At 47.2% G+C, this 19842-nt stretch overlaps 1 protein-coding gene and 1 pseudogene across 5 annotated transcripts; both read left to right on the top strand.

Annotated features, from left to right (window-relative positions):
• The first annotated feature begins 1445 nt into the window (after positions 1-1445).
• Positions 1446-9898, top strand: LOC119296013. 5 transcript variants are annotated; one of them, XM_037574433.1, is made up of 7 exons: positions 1447-1924; positions 2006-2103; positions 7796-7853; positions 8539-8621; positions 8760-8864; positions 9125-9190; positions 9665-9898. In XM_037574433.1, exons 2-6 carry the CDS (start codon positions 2079-2081, stop codon positions 9187-9189), a joined length of 336 nt encoding a protein of 111 aa, XP_037430330.1. In that variant the 5' UTR covers positions 1447-1924; positions 2006-2078; the 3' UTR covers position 9190; positions 9665-9898. The 5 variants fall into 5 exon arrangements, 3 of the variants coding, with proteins under 3 accessions (XP_037430329.1, XP_037430330.1, XP_037430331.1); XM_037574434.1 differs by lacking the exon at positions 9665-9898 and adding an exon at positions 9265-9547; XM_037574432.1 differs by lacking the exon at positions 9125-9190 and having other exon boundaries at positions 1446-1924.
• Positions 9899-10525: 627 nt separating this feature from the next.
• On the top strand, positions 10526-15949 carry LOC119292658 (annotated as a pseudogene).
• The last annotated feature ends 3893 nt before the right edge of the window (positions 15950-19842 follow it).

The following is a 19842-nucleotide window of genomic DNA, read 5'->3' as shown; positions in this document are numbered from 1 at the left end:
GCGGGCGCGGAGGAGAGAGAGGGAGGCGCGGGCTGAGGGCGACGTGGCGCGCACGGGTTGGCTGCGGGAGGCGGTGGCGGACATGTCCGGCGGCTGGAGGAGGAAGAAGCTAGGGTTAGGGTAGGATTTCGTCTGCGAATTTTGGGGGGAGGGGCTAATTTATAGTTTGTGGGAGCTAGGAGAGTCCAAATGGAGCACGGTTTTCGCCCACACGATCGTGATCGAACGACCGAGATCATGGAGTGGGTTAGGATGGGTTTTGGGCCAGTTTGAAGGGGTGTTGAGCTACAAGATAAAAGAGGCTTTTGCGGTTACCCGGATAACCGTTGGAGTACCGAACGACCTCCAAATGGCACGAAACTTGACAGGCGTTCTACCGGTGCTATACCAAGGCCGCTTGGCAAAACTCTGTCCATTCCGAGCACGTTTAACACCCACTCACAACGAGAGACAAAAGGGGGACGCCGGAGGGCATAGGAGTGCCGGATTGCAAAACGGACAACGGGGAAAAAGCTCGGATGCATGAGACGAACACGTATGCAATGCAATGCACATGATGACATGATAAAATGCAACACGCAAGCACATGACATGACAACGACGGCGAATAACTGGCAGACACCTAGCGCATCGAATCCGGGGCGTTACATTCATCTCCATTGTATTATTTCTTTCAAGATGTTCCGCCTCTCAAGGTTCGTGGTTTCACTCATTTGTCAAAGAAGCCACTTTATATTACCTCTTTCTCTTTCTCTTCTCATTTCTCGATCTCGAGGTGAGATCTCTTGTAAGTGGCGGAGAGTTGTAACGACGTGAGATTGATGCTCCAGATGCCTTTCATTTATTTTCATTGTTGACATATGTTTTATTTGTTTGTTGCATTCATCATCACATCATTCGCATTGCATCGGCACTTAGTTGCCGTCATTTTTCAAAAACTTGCATCTGTTGGTAGTTGTCGCTTCTCCATTCTCTTCCTTGGCCATTCCGAGACCAACCACCCTTGCAACCGGGCAGTCCTGACTGGTGCATCCAGATCAACCCCGAACATCCTCATATATTTTTAATTTCTTCATTTGACTCCCCTAGCCTATTTTTCCCGACCATCCGATCTAAATTGGAGAGACCCTAAACCTTATCTATATATATATATATATATACTAAGAATACTAGGCCCGTAAGGGTTCCATTTTCTGTTTTTTTGAAAAAAAATTATGGCAGCTGTGAAAATGACACGTGCGATGAGGTATTTACTGGTTGTTGTCTTATGCGTGAATTTTGATCTGGTCGATTTCCATCACGTGTGTGTGTTTTCCACCTGCCCTGCGACCTCTCTTACGCGTGCCCCGCTACAGAAGGCTCCACACATATCGAGGGCACGGTTCGATCCTTCTCGCTAAGCGCTCCACGGCCTATGTATATAAAAAGTCTCTTCCTCCTCGCTCATCTCATTCCCATAGAGGCCACCAAACAACTATCAACTATGCCGCCGGATCCCTGCCGCCGGGGCTACCATCAACCACCACGTCGTAGAATCGTAGCCCGCCCCACCGCCAGAGACAAGGCGCCCCAATCCACCTTGCATCTGCTCCCCGTGCGCTCACAGCGCCGAGTCCTGCCCTCGGTGGCCCCGCAACGGTGAACGCATCTGTGTGGTGCAGGGGTTCTTTAGCTTTGGACGCGGGCCTCTCCTTCCCGTCGCAGATAAAGGACACGACGAGGAGTACATCTCCTGTTTCTCCTCTCACGGGGCAGTGCATAGCCGCGCAGCCATCAGCCCGACCATGGCACGACTGCTTGCCAACCACACCCACGGAACCTCCTTGCATTCTCCCGATGCGCCAGCCCTGTGTCCACGCCATCCGTGAGTTTGTTTGGCGAGCACAACTCTCGATGAGCAACGGCAAGGCAACTCAGCGGCCAGGTAACCCATATTCTTTCTCTTGTGGTCGAACTCTCGATTTGACTCGCCTCCAACTCTAAATATCCCTTCTGGCTCTCCTAGGTCTTGCTGCAGGGTAGTGAAGGATTGACGAGCCAAATAGAAGGGGCAATGAGAAATTGAAGGACCATGGGCAATGCTGAGACTTGTTGGTTTGCTAGGTATGGCTGTGAATCCAAATCTCGATGCCGTCACTAGAATCTTGGTGTTGTTTTGGCGTGCTATCAGATTTCTTTCCTCCTTATCTTTTGATGTAGAGATGTCTAAAACAATTGATGTGTAAACTTTAAAAAAAATTGTTCACCAAATACACTGCAATGCTCACAAGAACAATTACTCAGTTCGGGTATTCCTCTATGCGCGTGCTTTGTTGATCCTGATGTGTCAGTCTGTAAGACAATAGGCTTTGGGGGGAACCGGCACAACCCTCTAGGGGTGGCCTATCATATATATATATATAATGAGGTGGTATACAACGTTACAATATACACATGTAAATACAATCTAACACCCTCCCTCAATCTTAGCCACTTTCTAATGAATCTAGAAGGGTAAGATTGCGCCTGCAAGTCTCAAACTGTGGCAAAGGCAATGGCTTGGTGAAGATGTCAGCAAGTTGATCCTTGGAAGAAATAAACTTGATCTGTAGTTGCTTCTGAGAGACACGTTCACGCACAAAGTGATAGTCAACTTCAATGTGTTTCGTTCGGGCATGGAATACCGGATTTGCAGAAAGGTATGTAGCACCAATGTTATCACACCAAAGAACAGGACGCTGTGATTGGGGTATACTTAACTCCTGAAGCAAGGACTGTACCCAGATAATCTCTGATGTGGCATTGGCCACAGCCTTATACTCAGCCTCAGTACTGCTACGCGAGACAGTAGCCTGTTTCCGAGCACTCCAGGCAATCAGGTTAGAGCCAAAGAAGACAGCATAACCCCCCGTGGATCGCCTGTCATCCGGATTGCCAGCCCAGTCTGCATTAGAATATGCTGAAAGACAACCAGAGTCAGACGGCCGAATATGCAAACCATGAGCTACCGTGAAACGAATATAGCGCAAAATCCGCTTAACAGCAGACCAATGAGTGTCACGGGGTGACTGCAGATACTGGCAGACTCGGTTAACAGCATAGGAAATGTTTGGTCGCGTGATCGTCAAGTACTGGAGCCCACCAACAATACTCCGGTACTCGGTCGCATCAGAAGAAGAAAGAAGCACACCATCAACAGCATTGAGCTTATCAGTGGTAGACATGGGTGTAGTCGTCGGTTTGCACTTAAGCATCCCAGCTCGCTGCAACAAATCCAGAAAGTACTTCTTCTGCGTCATAACAAGGCCAGCAGCACGAGAAGTAACCTCCACACCAAGAAAGTAATGAAGCTTCCCAAGGTCCTTGACCGCAAAATCAGCACCAAGTGAGCGAACAAGCGCAGTAGCAGCCGACTGAGAGGAGCTGACCAAAATGATATCATCTACATAGACCAACAAGTACATAGTAATCTCAGGCCTTTGAAGAAGAAACAATGAGGAGTCAGCAGTTGATGATGCAAAACCATGAGCACGAAGAGCCATTGCAAGACGAGCATGCCAAGCACGAGGAGCCTGCTTCAGACCATAAATTGCCTTGGATAGACGACAGAGATGATCAGGGCGATCCGGACCAGAGAAACCCGGAGGCTGGCGCATGTAAACCTCCTCCGCCAAGACACCATGAAGAAAAGCATTTTGAACATCAAGCTGACGAAGAAACCAACCTCGAGTAACAGCCAGAGAGAGAAGAAGTCTGATGGTAGTAGGCTTGACCACTGGACTGAAGGTGTCTTCATAGTCAAGTCCAAAACGCTGTCGAAAACCACGAGCAACCAGACGAGCCTTATAGCGCTCAATGGACCCATCAGAATGCCTCTTCACTTTGAAAACCCATTTGGAATCAATGACATTTACCCGTGATTGTGGAGGAATAAGAGTCCATGTATGATTGCGAAGAAGCGCTTGATACTCCTGCTCCATGGCCTCTCTCCAATGAGGAATGCGCATAGCAGCTTGATACGTGCGTGGCTCAGAGGATGGATCTGCGAGAGCAGCAGACATGCACGCCGCTAACCAAGCAACTGTGCCATCATGACGTTGCTTAGGCTGAAAAATGCCACTCCGACTGCGCGTATGTGGACGTAGAGCAGCAGCAGGAGCCGGCGGAGGCGAAGGTGACGGAGACGTGACGGTCGCCGGAGATGCAGGAATCACCTCAGGCGAGCTCGGGACAGACGACTCTGGGCTGCATGGCGAAGACTGGCCCGACGACAGGGGCTCAGAGGCCATGGGCGAACCGAGGGTGGGCGAGGCCAGCTCCGGTGACACCGGCCCAGACGGCCTTGGCGAGGCGAGAGCAGGCGAGGCCGGCCCTGGTGAGAAGGGCCCAGACACCCTGGGCGAGGCAGGGGCGGGCGAGGCCAGGCCTGGTGATGACTGCCCCGACGCCCTGGGCGAGACGGGGACCGAGGAGGCCGGCCCAGTCGGCGAGGTTGCAGGGCGCGACGATGACGAAGGCAGCCCAGAAGCCAGAGGCGACCGGGCCAGGACGTCGATCGGCCGTGCATGAGCACGGAAACTGAGGCCATGCAGGGGCGCCATGTGCTCCTCATGCACAACAGAAGGTGCCGAGGATGAAGGCGATGGCGACGAAGAGGAAGATGGCGCTTCCAGAATCTCCAAACGAGCCCCACGACCAGTGCCTGCACCATGGTTAGGCAACAATAGAGGAGAATATGCAACATCATCAAATTGGTCAGAAGCAACAGAGGATGAATGCATGACAGGTGGCTCGGTAGTGGACACAGGGAGGTTGGCAAAGGAAAAAACATGCTCATCAAACACAACATCCCGAGAGATGTAGACACGATTAGTGGGAACATGAAGACATTTGTATCCTTTATGAAGAGAGCTATAACCAAGAAAAACACACTTCTTGGAACGAAACTCGAGCTTACGCTTGTTATATGGACGGAGATGGGGCCAGCAAGCACACCCAAACACCTTGAGAAAGGTGTAGTCCGGTTGTTCATTAAGGAGAACTTCAATGGGAGTCTTCATATTCAAAACACGAGTGGGAGTACGATTGATGAGAAAACATGCAGTGGTGAAAGCATCACTCCAAAAACGAAACGGAACAGATGCATGGGCCAAAAGAGTCAGACCAGCTTCAACAATGTGACGATGCTTACGTTCTACTGAACCATTCTGCTGATGTGTATGTGGACATGCTAAACGGTGAGTGATCCCAAGCGACTGAAAGAAGGAGTTGAGGTTGCGATACTCGCCACCCCAGTCCGACTGAACATGAACAATTTTGTGCTTGAGAAGGCGTTCAACATGTTTTTGGAACTGAACAAAAATGTCAAACACATCAGATTTACGTTTGATAAGATAAAGCCAGGTAAAGCGGCTGTAAGCATTAACAAAACTGATATAATAATTATGACCACTAACAGAAGTCTGAGCAGGACCCCATACATCTGAAAACACAAGTTCTAAAGGATGTTTCACCTCACGACTGGACTCCGAAAAAGGAAGTTGATGACTCTTCCCCTGCTGACAAGCATCACACACTGCTACATCTTTGTTACTAGACACACTAGGAAGCTCATGACGACGCAAAACATGCCGGACAATAGGTGTGGCCGGGTGACCAAGACGAGCATGCCACTGTGACGGAGATACCCGAACTCCACTGAAGACGCGAGCGACGCCAGGATGCTCCAGACGATAGAGACCTTGGCAAAGCCGCCCACTAAGAAGAATGTCCCTCGTGCCCCGATCCTTAATAAAAAGATCAAAAGGATGAAATTCACAAAGCACATTATTATCACGAGTGAGTTTAGGAACTGAAAGAAGATTACGTGTCACAGATGGAACTCGAAGAACATTGCGAAGTTGAAGACTCCTATTGGCATGTCTAGTGAGAAGTGATGCTTGACCAATATGAGAGATGTGCATACCTGCTCCATTGGCGGTGTGGATCTTGTCGGAGCCATGGTAGGGTTTACGAGTGTGAAGCTTCCCCATCTCACTGGTCAGGTGCTTTGTCGCCCCAGAGTCCATGTACCAGTGGGGATCAATGGAGTAGGACTGAGTGTGTCCCTGTGGCTTCTGCGGCGGCGGACGATCAGCCATGGCGACCTGACGAGCAAAGTTGCGTGTATCCTTCCCGTCATTGCCAAGACCAAGAAAACCCCGCTGGAAGCGCTTGTGACACTTCGAGGCCCAGTGCCCATCGCGACCACAAAGCTGGCACACACGTGGACCGCCAGCCCCTGGTAGCGTCGCAGTAGGAGGAGGGGCCGAGGCGGGTGGTGGTGACTGCCCCGAAGGAGCCCTGGATGAAGCAGAGGAGCGACCACCCTTGGTGGCGGCGTTTGCCGAGAGGGCGCCGTTGCCCCTGGATCGGCGCGTCTCGACTCGTTGCTCAGTAAGCAGGAGGCGTGAAAAGACCTCGTGTGCTGGCATGGGCGTGGAGTTGCCCCTCTCATTGATGATCTCGACTAGGGCGTCATACTCCTCATCAAGACCATTGACGATAAACGAGTTGAACTCGGAGTCGGTGAGGGGCTGTCCAATGGAGGCCAGCGTGTCGGCGAGACTCTTGACTTTGTTGTAGAACTCAGTGGCGGTGGAGTCAAGCTTCTGACACTTCCCAAGTTGGCGACGGAGCCCAGATACACGAGCCTGCGACTGTGCCGCAAACGAGCGCTCAAGAATAGTCCATGCCTCGTGGGACGTCTTGGCGAAGACAACAAGCCCAGCAACGGCCGGAGAGAGCGACCCCTGGATGGAGGAGAGGTTCGCCTGATCCTGCCCTGTCCAGACACGGTGAGCCGGATTATAGACCGGACCATGCACGCTGTCAACCAGCGCAGGAGGGCAAGGGAGAGAGCCGTCGACATAGCCAAGCAGGTAGTGACTCCCAAGAAGCGGAAGAACCTGCGCGCGCCAGAAGATGTAATTGTCCGACGACAACTTGATGGTGATGAGATGGCCGAAGTGAAACGGCGGCGGCGGCTGCGATCCCATCGAGGAGACTGGCTGAGGTGAGAACACCGTGGAGACAGTCGGAGGGGCAGCCGGCGCGGTGACAGAGGGCGCGGTGGCCGCGGTTGACGCCGCGAAGCCTGCCAGCGCGACGTCCTCCGCCACCAGCGGCGCAGTGGCCGAGGGCGCGACAGCCGCGGTTGACGGGGCGGCGGTGGTGTGGGCCACAAGCGCCTGCCCGGGCAAAGTAGCAGCCGGCGGGAGCGCGAAGAGGGAGCCGACGCTCCGTGTCCCGATCGGCGCCTGAAGGGAGGCGGCATCCAGCGGCCTCGAGAGAAGTGCCGCGAGGGAGGCCGGCAGAAAACCGGTGGCGGTGGAGCCGGACGCAGCGGCGGACGTCATAGCAGTCGGGCAACGGCGGAGGCGGGCGCGGCGGCGGCGGCGGTGGCGGCGGCGGCGGTTTAGGGTTTTTTGGCGGAAGCGGACGTAACCTAGCGTGATACCATGTAAGACAATAGGCTTTGGGGGAACCGGCACAACCCTCTAGGGGTGGCCTATCATATATATATATAATGAGGTGGTATACAACGTTACAATATACACATGTAAATACAATCTAACACAGTCAAGAGGGTGCAAGTATCTGCACTTCTTTTGAATAAAGAGATCCCTCTGATGGAACCTCTTATTCAGTTCCTAGTCCATGCCTTCTTTGCAACTTGCTTGCTCTATGATGTAAAAAATCTGGAAATCGAGCTTCTTTCAAACCCCAACTCTATTCTTTGTGGCACAAAATCTGAATTTATCTATCCTTCTTTCAGGTTATTTTGGAGTTGTAGAGAAAGATCTGGTAACAAATGAGAATGAGATCAAGCTGAGGTATTGTACATCCAAAGATCAGACTTGTTTTGTATTGCTTGAACTGACCGATGAGGTCCTCTTTCAACTGCTCCATTTTATGTTTGATCATGCAATGTTCACAAGCAATGAGCTTGGTTCTGCATAAAAGTATCAAGGTGGCATGCAATCTTCAGTATAAGTGGTCGAGGTTTCATCTTTTTAATTACAACGATTACGCCTTGGTTTGGTTTGCATAATGGGGAGGGGTTGTATACCGGTTGACCCTGATGCCTGGAAGCAAAGAAAAGGCTAGAAGGTTGGTTCCCAATCATAATTGCATACCTTGGTTTCCATGTGAACACTCGTACTTCATGTCCATGTACACTGTAATATGGCCCTGTTAGTCAGTGGAACAGAGATCAACATGATGCATCTGTTTTTGGTAAATGATGATTGTTGATGGTTTTTTATATTAATAAAAAAAATATGTGTGTTTGTTGATATTGCTATGTTGTGTCCATTCTGCTTTTTGGGCATATGTTTATTTGTAGGTATGTTGCTCCCTCCCTCTTTTAATATATTGGTAGTTGTTTTCTTATTGTTTGTGAAAACAGATTTATACTGTACATGCATATGATGTTTTGCCTTCTATTTCTAAATTTACAATTTATGATTCTAAAAGATCGTATGTGATTTTTTTATTCTTTTGTATTGGCACACCAAGACTGGTCGTGTGGCCACCTCTGAAGTTGAGGTCGAGTTCGCATGCACACTGCATACTGTCAGGCCTGGAAATCTACTCAATAGGTATAACTCTGAATGTTCCACTTGCTAGAGAAAGTCGAGCTTTTATAGTTCAGAAGATATCCTTTCAGTTCATTTTACTGCAGTCTGGGGCCCATTTTGTACCTGAACTGATTGACTAGCCCTATCTACAACCTTCAGACATGCAATTTCTCTATGAAGCTCTAAGTTTTCGTCTCTCACCAAGATCCTTGAGTACTGTGGAGCAGCTTCTTCATCCAGCCTCATGTTTTCGTCTTCAGCAGGGTCAGTGAAGTTTGTACTATATTTTTAGCCAGTGTATGGTTGTCAAACTTTCTCCTGTTTGCACTTACTTTCATTAGGGCACTCAGTTTTTAGCAAAAGTACCACCAAAGATGCATATTAGCACACTAACAGGCCGCATTTTGATCATATGTTCCTCTTGTTTTTTTCTTGATGCTATTTTATTCAGTAATAATTTTATCCAAATATAAAATGATAGGGACATAAACATATAGATGCTGATACAAGTTCATATGCTTCAGACTACAAGGCGAATTGCTACATAAACAGTAGAGAGCGTGGGGACGGCCTGCCCCACATCCCATGAGGTACCCACCGGCCTGCCGCAGCTCCCCCAAGTGAGGAGTTCCACTGGTTGATATGCATGTATAAATTTTAACAGGCTGGGGTCAACAGAAATTCCAAACTTAAGCTGCGGTCGGAGATCTATGATTCTTCTTCATCGAAAGAAGAAACACCTTTTCTGTCATCCATGTCTACATACATGCATGCCTGCAAAAGGAAACATAATCTCTGCATTGTGTTACATTCAGGAGCATGCATTCATCCCAGTTTTGTACTTCTGAAAATGTTTGATTTTAAATCAAGGGATGTAATTGCAAATGTTGAACTCCCAAGTAGAAAATAGACATATTGAACTTAATTTTAACTGATGCTTCTCTTCATGATTTTGCCTTTCTTTTCCTTTCCTTCACATGTAGCTGCCCTATTCAGGGAGCAGGTTTTTTTATCCATGGAAGTTATGTCCTTTCCCTGTTAATTGTACATCATTTATTTCCTAGGAACAACACACAGATCATCTACACGGGCAACAGACGCACAAGAGCTAGCTGTCGCATTGTACCACCTCATCGCCGAGGCCAACCTTGCCGGCAGGTCCACGCCGCAGCTCTAGGCGCACTCCACAGAAAGAAAATCCGACTACAGTGTAATGATAGTATCTGATCACCGTTGCATCAATGTCCAAAATTATGCAAGACAATCAGTTTATAAATAAATAGTTGGGAAGTTTCTCCTACCTAGCGAGGAGTCCATAGTTGCCATAGAGACAAATCCAACTAGACGATCAACATCTCAGGTGCTTTGCAATTCTATATATCCAGAAGCCATTATCGATTTTATATTCAGTAGCCATTATCACAACCTATTGTAGATCACTTTTGCACGTACCTATGAATTGCTGTACTTTGCAACTAAGGACTCATCAAACATGACAAAAAGTCAAATAACTTAACAATCCATAGAGTGCGGCGTGCCGCCGCGCACTACCCGCTAGTTGCACCTAGTCTAATTTCAAACCAGGCCCTAAAACCTAGGACGCGTCTAGTGGGCGGCCGGCCGCCCTGGGATCGCTAGCCAGCGGCCACCAGAAAAAGGAAACCACCTGGTCCCCCCTCGAGCGAAAAGAGGAAACAGTCCCCCACTCGCCCACTCGCCCACGTGGTCCCTGCCCGTCGGAGCGAAAAAGGCAACTGCCCCGTCCACCAGTTGGCCGCGGGATCACGTGCACCCTCCTCGCCAAACCATGCCCCGCGGGATCACGTGCACCCTCCTCGCCAAACTGCGCCCTGGCTATCTTCTTCTTCCTCACGAAAGAAAGAGGATCTGCCCAGGTTGTAGAATCCACGCCATCTCTCGCCCCCATGCCTCAGCCCCACCGACGCTGCCTTCTTCTTCTTTTGCACGCCAGAAACAGATCCAAACGCAATCGCCCCCAGCCCTTCTTCCTCCTCCTACACAGCCGCCATGGGACAAAGTACAAGGAGCTGCTTCAAGATCTAAAGGGCAGGGTGGTCAGAGCCACACCAGGCAATAAGATCGAGCAGGTAAGCCCCCTCTGCACCTCTTCACTTCCCCCTTCTCCATGGATCCATGGAAAATCTGCTTCAAAAAAGAGGTGAATCTGGCACATCACACCAGATGTTAAACATGCTGGATGTGTTAAACATGCCAAAAACTACCACCTGGATGTGTTAAAACAAGCCAACTAAAAACGAGTTATCTGGCCAATTAAAACATGATTAAAGCCAACTTCTAGTTATTATTTGCAAAATGAACAAAAAATTGACTGCCCAATGCTTTGTTGAACATGTGCAACGAAAAATTCATAAATGTGCAACTAAACATGCATCCCAGCCAACTGAACATGTATCCTGGCCAACTAAACATGTATCCTGCCAACTAAACATATATCTGGCAATACATGTTTCTGAGTGAACACTTTGGAAAAAATGTAGTATATGTGAAAATAAAAAACATGTTTTCTGGCCAACTAAACATGCATGTTGGCCAAAAACTGATGACCAACTAAGACATCTATTCTAGACAACTAAGACATCTATTCTAGCCAACTGAATGCATTAACTGTCCAACTGAACATGCATGTTGGCCACAAAACTGAAAAAATGCAACCTGGCCAGCTGAGACATCTATTCTAGCCAACTAAAAGCATTGAATGTCCAACTGAATATGTATGCTGGCCAAGTGGAAATCCTGGAAATTGAGACGTCTATTCTAGCGAAAACCAAAAATCTGTAGTGCAACAGGAAAAACATAGGAACTTTTGTCCATGGCTAATGAAGCCACAAACCATATTAACATATTCACGCACAAATCTTGTCCCACGCATATATTCTGGTCCCACGCCTATTGCAAACCATATTAATATGTTCAAATATACCAGATCTAGAAACATAAACGGCGATGAAAAACATATAACTATAATCTGTCCTCCAATTCTTCTTTCTTCTTTCTTCTTTCACCTGAATTTTCCTTCTCAAATGTAGCATCCAATTATGTGCAGAAAAATCTGAAAAGAGCTCCTTGCGAAACGGAAACCTACAGATCATTGCAACAAAACAAAAAGGGAAAAGGTAAGAAAAACTCTGTAGCAAAAAGAAGTCATGCTCTTGCCAGTTATTTACTGCAAACTGTGCAACTAACACAACAACTCTGTGCAAACAAAAAAATTTATAACTGTTATAATAAAAGATTATGCTATGGTCATGTTGCTTTTAGGTTGTTTTGAAACACAGTTTTTCTGTGGTTACCAACTGATGACATCAATTTCTTCTTTTTTTATATGTGCAGGAAGTTTGTGGCAGCATCCAAAAACAAGGGAAAAATGCTTGATCTCAATGAGTTGCCTCCAGATCTCAATGAGCTTCCTCATGATATGGATCAGCAGCAACCCAGCATACAACAAAGAAACTGCATAGAAAATGGTTGATCTGTTTACTACACGCAGGCAAGTCGTGATGGTAACCCTACGGGCCATGACAATGTGGCAGGCCAGTCATCAGCCCGTGGTGCCCCTGTAGTGGTGTCTTTGCAGTCAGAGAGCCATACTCTTGATGACACAGGAACCGAGGCAAATGTTCCTGGTCCAACCAGGACTGAGCTAGAAGCTGGGGCTTTTGATAGAGCTGTGCAAGTAGAAGAAGGAGAGGATGAGGCTGGTTCTCAACCTATGGAACCCTATGTTGGCATGAGGTTTGACAGCCTTCAAATTGCTAAGGATCACTACAACAGTTACGCACTACGGATGGGTTTCTCTATCAAGATGAACACCTCTAGACGGACACCCCGCACCAATGAATTGATAAAACAACAGTTTTGCTGCAACAAGTTCAAGAAGCCCAAAGCTGATGATGGAGGAGCTGAGGCTCCTCCTTACCTGGACCCTATTCCAGATCCAACATCTGTTAACAGTGATGACGAGATGGAAGAAGAACCTTCAATATTTGCTGAAGAGGATGCTGGTACTAGTAAGAAGAAGAAGAAGCGCAAACGTGAGACAATAAAGCAGACTGAATGCAAGGCGAAAATGTTGGTGAAGCTGATAGATGGGCGATGGGAGGTGACGCACTTTGTTCGTGACCACAATCATCCGCTCGTGAACAAACCTTCATTGTCCAAATACTTGAGATCCCACCAAGGCATCTCACCTGATGAAAAGGAGTTTCTACGCATCTTGTATAACTGCAACTTGACTACAGGTGTGGTGTTTTTCTATATCCCTTGAAGAATTAAGTTTCCCTCTAGGCAGTCCAGTGTGCAACTGTTATGGTACTACTGTGTAACTGAAATGGCTTAACTATGCAACTGCTGTCCAACTTCCCATGCTTTTTATATATCACTTTGGGTGCTTCTTGTGCAACTAGATTGTCTTTACTGTGCAAATACACAATGTCCTGTATGCAAAAACTGCAAAGTGTTTTTAAAAAGGTGCAGCTAGGTGTCCATTTCCTGTGATTATCTTCTGTGCCAACACGTGTCCTATTACTGTGCAGCTGGATGTGCGCATTTGTGCAACTAAAAAAAGGATATACTGTTTGTTTTTGTATTATGCAGGACGAATGATGCATGTAATGGCAGAGTTCTATGGATCTGAGATGATGGTGCCGTTCGGACCAAAGGCAATAACAAATCTTTGTACAAGTTTCCGTAGAGATGACACAAAGGAGGGTGATCTGATTGAGACAATTGCGCACTTCAAGGATATACAAAAAACCGATCCAGACTTCTTCTATAAGGTGAAATATGATGAAGAGGACAGAGTTGTCAACATATTTTGGGTGAACGGCTTAGCTCGAAAAGCTTACGCGGAGGCGTACCACGATTGCATATCGTTTGACACCACCTACATGACCAACTTGTACAATATGCCGTTCGCGTCCTTCATAGGAATAAACCGACATGGCCAATCTTTCATGCTGGGTTGCGCGTTTCTGAGGCAGGAGTTGGCATCGAGCTTTGATTGGGTCTTTGGAGCATTCCTAGAGGCTATGGATGGCAAACCTCCTGACAACTTCATCACCGATCAGGATGGTGCGATGAGGCAGTCAATACAGAGCATCTTTCCAATCACCATGCACCATTGTTGTCGATGGCACATCATGAAAAAGGCTCAGGAAAAGGTTGGTTGGTTGCTGTGCCGGAATCCAGGACTCTCTGATGATTTCAACAAGTGTGTTGACTTCAGCTTCACTATAGATGAGTTTGAACAGAATTGGACTGGGTTAATGATGAAGTATGAGGCTATGGAACACACGCACTTTGAGAAGTTGTACGAATACAGGTCAACTTGGGTGCCGTGCTACTTCAAACACAGGTTCTTTCCCTTCCTCCAGTCTACACAGTGTAGTGAGGGGTTCAACGCCGTCCTTAAAAGATATGTGAACCCACACAACTCAATGTTGAACTTCGTCAGGCAATATGAAAAAATACAGAACCACATCCTTGCCAAGGAAGGTTGCAATGATTACAGGACACAACACCTTGAGATTGAGTTGTGGTCCAACTTCCCAATAGAGAAGCAAGCTTACAAAACCTATACTAGAGACCTTTACCGCAAGTTTAGAGAAGAGTTTGAGCTGATTGGACGTTATAATGCATTCCAAGTTGGTGCTGATGTGTTTGAGCTCAGACCGAACCAGGAATTTGTTGCGAAATATGGTTCTCGAAACTACTTGGTGCAGGCAAGGGTGGAGGAGCGTTCCTATTTGTGTGAGTGTTGTAAAATGGACAAGGACGGCATCCTCTGTTGCCACATCCTCAAGGTGTTCACCCATGTTGGCGTTGATGTCATACCGGAAAGGTACCTGCTAAGACGGTGGACACCTACTGCTGTACCTAGTGCGCCAGGGACTGGTTATGAGAAACCGGATGAAATGCCTCCTCAATCAAAGAAGCAGATAAGGGAGAGGAACATGATATACGATTTTTGGAAACTAGCAAAGTTTGCGAGTGGTTCTGATTCAACACAAGCTATTGTATACAAGCATATGCGTGCAGCACGTACCGAGATCGGCCACCTGAACAAGTCCAAGAAAAGGAAAAAACCGACTGCTGCAACGGGGCCATCAGATGATGGCAACCCTCGAGGACCTCCTCCACCTCCAGGCAGCAATCAGGGGACTCATCATCCAGGTAATTACCTGCCCCAACTCCTGATCTAACTAGGTGTGTAACTTCAGTTGCACACATCATTGTGCCCAGTTGCACACACCATGGTAGCCACTTGGACAAAAACATACTGCCTAGTTGCGCACGCTGTGTTAGTTCACGCATCAAAGATAACACAGCTAACTTATTTTTTCCAGTTATGCATATATGTGATGTCAACCCTCAAGGACCTCCTCCCCCTCCTGGCTGTACACGGCATCCTCCGCCACCTCCTCCCCCGCATGCTCCTCCCAATGGCCCTACAGGCAGCACTCAGGGGGCTCGTCGTCTAGGTAATTACCTTCCCCCAACTCCCCATCAAACTAGGTCTGTAACTCCAATTGCACACATCATGGTGCTCAGTTGCACCGAACAGGCTACCTAGTTGCGCATGCTGTGTTAGTTCGAGCATAAAAAAGATAAACACAACTGACATGTTTGTCCTATTTCTGCCTATAGGTGATGCCAACCCTCAAAGACCTCCTCCCCCGCCAGGCCCAACTAGCAGTGCCCTTTGTGCTACTCCCAATGGACCTACAGGCAGGACTCAGGGGGCTCATAACCCAGGTTAGTACCTTCACCGACTCCAAAACAAAAACTAGGGTGAGTGACTTTAGTTGCACATATCATAGTGCCCAGTTGAACAGAAACATGCTGCCTAGTTGCGTGCGCTGTGTTAGTTTGAGGATCAAGCTAAAAATCTAACTTGTTTTTCATGTTCTGCCCATAGGCGACTACAATCCAAGTACCATGACAGGCCGTGCTACTACAGGTGTTTTTTTCAACTTAACTTGCACACAACAACCAGTTAGTTGCACAAAAATGTACTGTGTGGTTGCACAGAACATCAGTGCTGGTTGCACAATAACAAAAATACTAAACTTTTTATATGATTATTACACAGGTGATCGTGACGGTCCTACTGCCCCGTTGGAGGCTGCATCCCTTGCACAAGCTTCTGATGATTTTGTGCCCAGGGATCCTCCAAGGTTACAAAGGGTAGGGCAAAGAGTCGACGGTACAAATCGGCGCTGGAGCTACACCCAAAGAAGAAAAACAAATGCAGCCAGTGCCAATCTACAGAGCACACTGCTGGTGTGTGTCCACAGAGGCTCCTATGATTCTGTTTCCTCATTTGTAACTTTGGAACAAAAAAGGAAAAATAATGATGTCTTTTTTAGCAATGTTGGGACCAAGTGGACACATTCAGCATCTATGATTCCTCTTTATCTAATTTATGCTGCTTGAATTAGTTCATGCACTGTGTAAAAAAAAAGTTGCTATTTATGCCTTTGTTGGCAACTGGTTAAATATTTAGTTGTTGAACAATTGTATATACAGTGCTCCTAATATATCAACAAAAGTGATGATATTGAGTTGCAAACGCAATTACTAGCAGTGTGCAACTACAAAATCTACTTAATAAAATTGTACAAACCAGAAACTTCCTCCATGGAGCAGAAAAAAAAAGTACTGACCTACTCCTTGTCGTATCTCAGCAACTTCCTCCATGGGGCGGTGTTGTGCACGCTGGTGACCCAATCATACGTCAGCTTCTTCCTGATGTTGAGTACTTCCTTGGGGTCGTAGTTGGGCAGTTGGCTACCATTCCACTCGGTGGCGTTAAGCAGTGCGAACAACCCACACTCATTACTGCAAAAAATGGGCAAAAAAAATTGTCACATAAAATTAAAACCAAATAAAGGTAATGCACTCTGTGCAACTACTTATGTTCTACTGTGCAACTGCTTGTGTTCTACTGCAACTCATTATGTGCCACTTTGCAACTACTTACGCGCCACTCTGCAACTAGCTAGATAATCCATTAGAAACTCATAAAAATGATAAAACAGATTGAAGACTAGTACTGTGTCTTAAAAATACTAAAGATTGCACATGTAGAAAAATTTAAAAACTACAAAATGATTGTATTTGATTGAGAAGGAATGAAATGCTTGTTGTCTTACTTGCCAAGCTGCTTTGGTACGTCAATGTCAATAATCTGGAAGTGCTCGATGCTGAACTTTGGGTAATGCTTCCTCCATAGCTGGCGTACTGCCCCCGCAATGGTAGAGGCGTTGTTCATCAGCTCAATGTTGTCCAGCGTCCTGCTTGAATCAAGAACTTCGAAGCGTCCGTCCCTCAAGTTGACACTGAAGACCCAATAATGCCTCCCTCCGTCCTTATCGGTTACATCTGCGCACTCGAGCACTGGCAGCATGACCTGCAAGCGTGAACGATTTCAGACACAAATACAAGATGTAGCTAAGAAAAACAGTAAAAAGACTTTGTCAAGTTAAAAACGGGTTGCAACAAGTATCTGCCAACTAACAGATGTGTCATGTGCAACTGGACATGCTGTGGGTGCCAACTAAAAAAAGATTGATGATGTGGGCACAACACTCAGCAAGTCTTTCTTGTCGAGACGGTTCTTGTAATCAAACTTCTTGTTCATCTCATCCACATTGTGGATCCCTTGCTGTAATTTTATCTGCAGAGATTATAAAACATGGCTCAAAACTCCTTAGTAGGTGAAAGGCCTCCCTCAAATGGTCAACGAAAAGTGCTACAGAACAAAGATGAGGGTAAAAAGAAGGTTTTGGAAAAACTTACAGAAAACCTCAGTGGCATAACAACCTTCTTTGACCCTTCTGGTAAGTTATCCATGATGTGTAAGATTCCAGTCTCAATAACAATTTTTGACAATCATTGAACCGGCTTCATCGAATCAACTAACTCCTTTAAAGAAATGTAGAAAGCACCATACCTAATTATCTCGGGGCTGATTTTTTTTTGAAAGCAATAAAAAGACAAGTTAGCTCGAAGGGTCACAGCAGCAAAAAAAATGTGCATGAAAATGAAAAAAGAACAGTGTGCAACTAAAAGCCCTGTTCTGTGCAACATACTATGCTTTCTGTGCAACTAAGTGGCTGGTGCTATGCAACTGAAAAAGATATGTATGTAGGCTGTGGGGAGTTAGTTTACCTAGTAGCTCCATCATTTGCTCCTTTGTGATGCCTGACCCAATACAAGAGGGCAGCGTAAAGCTTGTTCACTACCTCATTGGTGCTGAAAGTCTTGTTCTTGTTGTAGTCGATGAATGGAGACCTTTGAGATGCTGCGGGCCTTCTTACCCTCCTCTGTCTTCGTGCAAGAGGTGGCCCCGAAGAACTGCTCATGCCAAGTTCCGATTCTGCGCATATCGGGGTGTGGCAATTCTCTGGTGAACCAACATCTAGTTCTTGAGCTATTGCCTTGCCAACATCAGCAGCATCACATCCTTCATTCACAGCTGCTGGGTCTAACTCACACTCATCGATGCTAATCACACCGGCTTCCGCTGTATCTACTGCTGGAGCAGGTGCTGGAGCATCACCATCTATGCCGAGGTCAAAAGATGGTGCATCGCAGAACCCGTCACCATGATAAGAGTTTGATCTTCGTAAGGGTTCAAGGACCAGGGCATCTCCTTGCGGCACAAACATGGGTGCATCATTCACTGACTTGGTTCGCAATAGTGTTGTAGTTGGCGGCCTTGAAGGCTTGCACCTACTTATAATGTCGAACACCTCCTCTTGTGTTAATGGTTGCTGAAAGACAACTCTTGGGGACGACACTTTGATAGTTGGATCACCTCCTTTTGTGTTTGGCATTGAAGCATCTCTATCAGTAGGCACCTTGGGACTTGCAGTTGCAGTGGTGCCTTCCTGACCAACTGTGGTGGTTTTGACTGTGACCATACTGCTAACTGACACATCAGTTGGCACACTGGTATCTGTAGTTGGCATCTTTCCAGTCTGAGTTGGCAGCAACCTGGCAGAACTTGGCACCCCTGCATCAATGGCTGCGGCTCGCAGCTCTCTCTCGTCTCTGAACCCCAAATCTTTTGTGGCCTGTTCCCCCTTTGCGCCCCTGGCAAACTTGACAATCTTCTGCTTAGGTGGTTTTGGTGGGACTGTTCAAAGGGGAGTCTTCCCCTTGATCTATTGAACTTCTCTGATATTGGTTGGCTCTCTGCTCACTACTGTTGGCATATCAGTTTGAAGCACAGCTTCCTTGACCATATTTACTTCAGCATCTTCACTCACCATCTTCTCCTTGGTTTGAGGCAACTGCATATTCTTCTTCATTGAAACTGCTTTACACTTCTGGACCACGTGAGGGTTTGCCGTGGATGCTGCCTTGCTCTTGCTGGAGCTTAGGTCTGGGAGCTGCTTTAAATATTCCTTGTATTTTTCCTTTGAATGAACCCAGTCAAGACCCTTTCCTGCTTCCTCCATGTCAATTTGATTCTTTTCAGCTTCAGTTGATAAGAACAGGCTCTTGTCAATGGCAAAGTTGATCTTCTCACACATATCTTTGTCGCTGAAATCTGGCATGGGAAAGGTGGTTGGCAAAGCTGGCTTCAAGTTGCAGAGCTTGAACATATCAATGCTACCCTGAGACTCTGCTTCGTCATTTTTCTTTGACTTTTGCAAATCCTTGTCTTTCCAGCAAGTCTTGTCAATCAACAACTGTAGTGTGCTCCTGCTACTCAATGAATTGCTGCTGCTCGCAGGGGTGGCGTGAGTGCTAGTCCTCCTAGATGTGTTGCCACCTGTACCACCAGAACCAGGAGCGTTGTCATCATCATCGTCATCGCTGCTGTCGCTGCCTCCATTGGATCCCCCTTTATCATCACCATAATCATCCTCGTCTTCTTCATCCTCGTCTTCTTCCCTCTCACTGCCATCAGCTGCTGCGCCTTTGTCTTCTCCCCTCTCACTGCCATCAACTGCTGCCCCTTTGTCCCCGTCCCCCTCTCTGGCCTCACCTTCTTCTTCCTCCTCCTCTGCATCACTATCTTCTTCCTTGTTCTCCTCCTCTCCTTTGTCCTCTTCTTGTTTGTCCTCCTCCTCCTCCTCCTCCTCCTCTTCCTCCTCATCCTCCTCTTCCTCTGCATCTTCTTCATTGTCATCCTCATCCTTGTCCTCCTCCTCTGATTCATCCGCATCTGTCTCCTCATCGTCGTCAG

Source organism: Triticum dicoccoides, chromosome 4B (genome assembly GCF_002162155.2).
Source record: "Triticum dicoccoides isolate Atlit2015 ecotype Zavitan chromosome 4B, WEW_v2.0, whole genome shotgun sequence".
Taxonomy (NCBI): domain Eukaryota; kingdom Viridiplantae; phylum Streptophyta; class Magnoliopsida; order Poales; family Poaceae; genus Triticum; species Triticum dicoccoides.
The sequence above is the reverse complement of the archived record's forward strand: the minus strand, read 5'-3'. Positions and strand labels throughout refer to the sequence as shown.

Excerpts from the sequence above, each read along its gene's own strand:
- LOC119296013 (XM_037574432.1), top strand. The coding sequence starts at position 2,079 with ATGCTGAGACTTGTTGGTTTGCTAG. Across the intron at positions 8,622-8,759 it reads CCTGGAAATCTACTCAATAG|ACATGCAATTTCTCTATGAA; the intron begins GTATAACTCTGA and ends TACAACCTTCAG. Across the intron at positions 8,865-9,664 it reads ATGTTTTCGTCTTCAGCAGG|GAACAACACACAGATCATCT; the intron begins GTCAGTGAAGTT and ends TTTATTTCCTAG.